The 6,000-nt window shown below is 40.2% G+C and overlaps 1 protein-coding gene across 1 annotated transcript in view; it reads left to right on the top strand.

Moving 5' to 3' along the window:
- Nucleotides 1-853: 853 nt before the first annotated feature.
- Nucleotides 854-6,000, top strand: part of LOC106500429 (uncharacterized) — a 119,419-nt gene continuing 114,272 nt past the window's right edge. Inside the window, exon 1 of the mRNA XM_067292162.1 lies at nt 854-950. Coding sequence (XP_067148263.1) covers nt 854-950 — 97 coding nt within the window. The remainder of the gene's footprint in view (nt 951-6,000) is intronic.

The following is a 6,000-nucleotide window of genomic DNA, read 5'->3' as shown; positions in this document are numbered from 1 at the left end:
AGCTTTACTTTCTTTGCAAAATTTTCTCAGGCTGTTTTCTGGTATCTCACAAACCAACAAGAAAGAAACACTCATTTACATTATCAGTAGTAAGGTCGCAAACTCATAAAATAAACTGCTCTGACTTTACCGTGACAGTACCATAAGGGAAGGAAAAAGATGTATTAGGGAAATGAATGAATAGATTAAAAAAGGGGGGGAGGGGCAGTGGTTACTCTCTTTTTTTTTCCTCTCCACCATCTTTTTGCTTCATCTCAAATGGTTCTTTATTTTTTTGCATGTTTTGTGCTATATAGCGCACTAGGCCTTGAAAAGCAGTGGGATTGATTCTCCATGGAGCAGCCAGAGTGTGAAGAAAGGGAGCTGGGTGGTGTTGGACTGGAGATGCAGGCTCTGTGTCTAGTCCTGCCAATGCTTGGCTATGTGAGCTCAGGCAAGTCACTTCTCACTGGCACCTCAGTTCTCCCACCTGTAAAACTGGGCTGGACAGGATCCTCCTCACTGTAAGATGTTTTGGGGTTAGCAGATGGAAATCTGAGGTAAAAGCTTTTATTTGTGTGTTTGTTTATGGCTGGAAAGACCTTTGCACTATCTACCCGCTCCATCATGTACTTATGTAGGTGATTTCTCAAGGAGGGGAACGAGCAGGAGGCAGCAGGATCCTCTCCATAGGGGATCCTCGCCAGCGGTGGGTCATTGCTGGGGACCCTGCTGGGGGCTCCCGGCTGGAGGTGCCTCCGCACTGCCAGGGCTGCACCCTGACCAGATGAGGGGGGGTGCACAGGAAGGTGGGCCCATACAGTGCTCCTCGCAGACCACGTGGCGCGTGATGCATTTCGCATGTGATTTCGTGATGGCCAGGGCTCAGATGACTGTTTCAAATCACCATGGGGTGAACACCTTAGCAGAAGGTTGTAGTACCAGCAGTAGAACTGCCCAGAAAGTGGAGGGTAAATATTTTCCCTTAGGACATTGTTAAATGACAGAAAACAAATTCCATTTTGCTTAAAAGCTTTGCTGAATTTGTGGACTTTCTCCTAAACAGAAAAGATACGTCTGGACAGGGTTTTGTTTTTTCAAACTGAAAATTATTACAGGAATCAAAATCTACCATTTGTGAGGTAATTTTGCAGTGAAAATAGTCAGCACTGATTAATAGTACTGAGTCAGGTTCTTGTTTTTGCCTGCAGTAGAAACAATACTTACCATTGTGTGTCTGTAGGCTGAGCCCAGACTGAAAGATCTTTTCAAATACTGGTCTTGATCATGTTTTCTGAGATCAGTAGACAGGCCATTTGTATAATTAGATCTCATGATAGCCATTTTACAGATGAAGAAACTGAGAAAGAGGCATGAAGAAGCTGGCTCACAGCTAAAGCAAGCTCCTAGTATCAGAAGGGGAAGCAGGAAAAAGCAGTGCTGTGAGTGAACAATTCTGTCTTCAGTCAGCTATCCGCTCACTCAAGGACATCCCATGCAAGCTCTGAGGGATACCCACTGGTTCCCAGATTTTAGTCACTTTTTCTGAGGGGGCCCTCAATGCCTATATCGACTTGAAGCTAAACCACATTTCGTGCCTTCTTGTTGGGAACACCCATTGTCGACAATGGGTCATTTCTACAGTCCAGACAATGCTGGTGTCATAATGAGAAATGAGCGCTTAGTTATGTGTGTGATGGTATACACCATTGAGAAAAAGTACTTGGGTATATTCCAGTAAATCTCTAGGGATATTGCAGCAATGATTACTCCACATTAAAAAAAAAAATTATATGGGTTGCTCCGTTTTTGAAAACTTACACATTTTTTCCTCTATTAAATTGCTTCCTGGTGATGGAAATGTCTGGGATTTTTTTCTACTGCATCTACTTTCCTTTAGTTTGCACACCCCTGAGGTAATTAGTGTAGGTTAAAATTTACATAACTGACTTTGGGGTTTTGCAAATAGGAAAGATGGAAATTTATTCAAGGTGGTGAATAATTCATTTTAAAGCAAGTTTCCTGTTTTTTTAATCATGTAGAAGATGTATTACAGACTCATAGAGGTTTTCCAAATAGGACCCTAAGCATTGAATTTTTGATATATTTTATTTCTTAGTGTAGGTAAAGAAATATTAACCATGACTCCTTGCACTTTTCCTTTTCAATAAGATTTGAATAAACTTAACAAATTTATTAGGTAGATGATAGAGCTTTTTAAAAATTATCATGACACACTGTGAGAAATATTTTACTAAGATCCAGAAAAAATAGTTTTAACTCATACTCCCATTGCTACTTCAGAGACAGAGAGATGGAAAACACAGTGCAGTTCATATAGGAAACCCCGATTTATATTTTCTTCTGAATATTCATTATTTAATTAAGATTAGGAAGATAAACAAGGGGATTGGATAGCTATGGGAATCTGGTAATGTGATCTCTCCATCTCCCTCTCCCTCTCCCTCTTTTTTAACTTCTCTGCTTCTGGCTCAGTGTAAGACTGGACTGGTAATGTCTGAAATTTGTCATAATATTATGGCTACTTGATATTTTACAAAATGAGTTTTTGATTTCCTCTTATTTCTTAGTTTAAGTGCTCACCTCACAAAAATCGCTATCACAGGCATCACTGAGAAATGGGTTCAGACGTCTATCAAGGACGCTCCTGGCCCGTGCTGCCTGCCATGGCCGCCCCGTTGCATGTGCTGCAAGCACAGCCCTGCAGCCCAGCTGGGAGAGGAGCCACCAGCCCTTTCTCATCAAACATTGCTCTGTGCTTACAGACTTGAGAAATGGCACAAGGGCCTTCAAGAGAAAGAAAACCAGTGCCGGCATTTGCGTGGGAGGGAGAAAAACGGGTCCCAGTCCCTGCTCCAGGGTTTCTGAGGGAGCTTCAGGCAGTCGTTATTTAATGTAAGATCCAAGAGCAGTCTGGGAAGCGGAGCACGAGGGCTAAGTTAATCCAGGAACAGTGGTGGAGAGAGCATCTTTTGTTACAGCACTGTCACTCTAAGAGCAGTAAGGTCTTGGTTTGGCCGTATTACTTTTGTAATAGTGTACGTGCAATGCTTGAGTGGGACCTGTAGGATTTATTGTATCCATCTGAGGCTTTCTGCAGTGACAAAAAGCAAGTCATACTGTATTTTAAGGTAACCATGTGGTGCCTGCTTTAATCTTATAGTATTAATTTAAAAGCTAGTACCACTAGCAAAAGCTTTTGTAATATGCTTTTATAGTTGGCTTTTATATTCTAAGAATTTTCATGTTGGAAATAGGCAGGATTTTTTGCAAATAATTAATTTGATGTGTTAGTCTTCATCAGAGATTCCTAAGCTCCCTTGAAACCAGACAGACATTTACCTAAAAGTTTAGAGGTTTAGAAGAAGGGAGAGACTTCAACAGTCAGATTTGGAGCTACCAACAGGAAGTTTTTCTCCCCTGACTATTACATCATTTCCCTACCTTTGAGACTTGATGAGGGCAGAAGATGAACATCGTTTTACACCATTTACAATACAATATGGGGTATACAGTAGAAAGCCTCCATGTATATTGGCAGTGGTGTATGCACATTTTATGCTGGTATCAGGGACACTAGCAGATCTGTGCATAAGAAATACTCTTGAATATTCAATGAGCTCTCTTAAGAGAGATCAGGGAGAAGAATGTTGTTTTCCTAATTCTACAACCTTCAGCAACATTATTATTTTCAGGTTTTGCACTGAGAGCACAGTCCAAAAAGCCATGGATGCTGGCTTCTTAGTGGAGTGACTTTTCTACCTTGCTGTACAAGAGAAAAATAACTTCAGGCCCTCCAACTTTGTGCTGGAAAGCTGCAGAACTGCTAGGGGAGAGGACTGCTGATGTAAGTTAGCCTCCTACACGTTGCAGCATCCCAAAATGTCAGTCTCTCTTACCAAGCATTTAAAGATGACTATGGTGATACAAGGCCTCAAGACTTGGAGCAGACTTAAAGCAGGGCAAGTTGTGGGCTCTCCAGTGGCCTCCAAATAATTTATGTGTCCCAGCTTGGTATATGTGCAAACATGCACGTATACATACATATATATCTATATATGTGTGTGTGTGTGCATGTATATACACACACACACGTATACATATAACTGTGTTAGATGTTGTAAAAATAAGGACTATGAGGTGCTACCATACACAGATACACATTGTACAGATCAAGCTTTTTAACCAGATTAGAAAAGTTTCCCCTGAAAATAACAGAGGCGGGTGGCTGTAATTCCTGATTGCTTCTGAAAACGTTCAATCAGAAGACCTAAGGCAAACATTTGGAAAATTGCCTATTTGTTGCTTTTATTTCCGTGTTCTTTCTGTACCTTTGAAACAAACTGTATTTTTTTTTTTTTGGGGGGGGGGGAATGACGTGTAGGACTCTGAGCACCACAAGGAAGTCTCTTGCCACAGCAAACAGAAGTTTCAAGCCAGGATTCATAAGCTCTTTCAAAGGTATGTGAGATAAGGGCTACTTTGTACTTCTATCTAATGGGCTTTCCTTCCAAAGATCTTTCAGTGCTTTACAGATATTAATGAATGGAGCTTCCCCCAAACAAAGGACCTCAGGCCTAGAAAAATTAAGCCTGTGCTTTTGAAAGAGGCCTCTGTTTTGATTCTTCCATTTTTAGATACCCAGCTTGGGCTGTCATTTTTAAGTGCTACACACAGTACACTTCAAAAGGTGACCAAATGACTTCTCTCAGCACCCTTCATGTCTGGCCCTGAATTACTCTTAGATAGTGAAAGAAATATGAATTAGAGCAATGTTTTTGTGGTCACGCTATGCATGACCTTCAGATAAATATGTGCATCAAATTACCTGTAAAGAAATTAATGGAGGAAACATCTCTCATGGACACAGCTGAGGAAGCTGTGTTCTGCTCTGACAGTTGATGAGCATGCTGGTGAGCACAGAAGAGGCCTAACTTCACTGAATAAATTACTCGCTTCAGTCTAATATCTAACAAAAGGAGAGAAAAGAGAAAAATGGTGAAACCCGAAAAGAGATCAAATGTGGTTATTTAAATGTTTGATGTTCAGTAATGAAAACTGTTTACCTTCATAATTGTGTATTAGCAGCTAATAAAGGCAATAGATACAGTAGTTTAAAAGTAATAAAATCAACAACAAAGTGTATTTAATTTTAAATTGAATTGCAAGCAAATGGGTGTCCTAATGAACCCCTGTGTCAGTGTAGCTCTAACCAAATTAAGTGAAATAATTTCCATCAAGATAAACTAAATAAGTACAAGGTTCCAAGCAGACCATTCTTCTTGAGGAGAAAAGTTAACTTCTCAGATGTTTCAGCTCTAAGATTTAGCTAGTGACATTCAAGAAGTATCTTCTGTTCCTCATAGTTAGGGAAGCTGGACCAAAGTTGAACTTGATTACAGCTCAAGGATAAAACTTTAAAGACAGATGCTGCAGTCCTTGTATTGAGTCCATAGCATTGGTGAATCTTGTCCTTAGTTCTGATCAGTCTTGACCTGGGCAAAATTCCCATTTGCGTCATTGGGACTAATGCCTACACAGAACTTCTAATTGATTTAATTATTGCCTATACATTTACGTGATTAAATTCTACTGGTATGGGAATCTAGAAACTGGTTTAGCTATGCACCAATGGTAATCTTACTGAAATAAATATATTTATATTTCTAAAATTAAAAAAAAAGGGGGGGATAGACAAGATCTGAGTAGAAACTCATTTGTAGCAATATGCCAGGAACTTGGAGACAGATGTACCTGTTGGAGAGAGTGAAATTTGGACTGTTTGCTAGCTAGGTAGCATGTGTGCACATGGCTGGGGTATTAAGCGTGATTGCAGAGCCTCTGTAAATAGGTGTCTTGATAAAGAACCATGTTAATTTTACTGGCTGTGGAGGTTTTCACGTTATTGTCTAGCATACAGAGGAGGAAACATGAATGAAGTAACTGGAATTGAAATTTTCAAGAGCAAGTCAGAAAATATGGAAGGAACACTTTAACAGC

The sequence above is a fragment of the Apteryx mantelli genome, chromosome 2 (assembly GCF_036417845.1).
Source record: "Apteryx mantelli isolate bAptMan1 chromosome 2, bAptMan1.hap1, whole genome shotgun sequence".
NCBI classification, from domain to species: domain Eukaryota; kingdom Metazoa; phylum Chordata; class Aves; order Apterygiformes; family Apterygidae; genus Apteryx; species Apteryx mantelli.
This window is presented reverse-complemented; position numbering and strand designations above follow the sequence as displayed.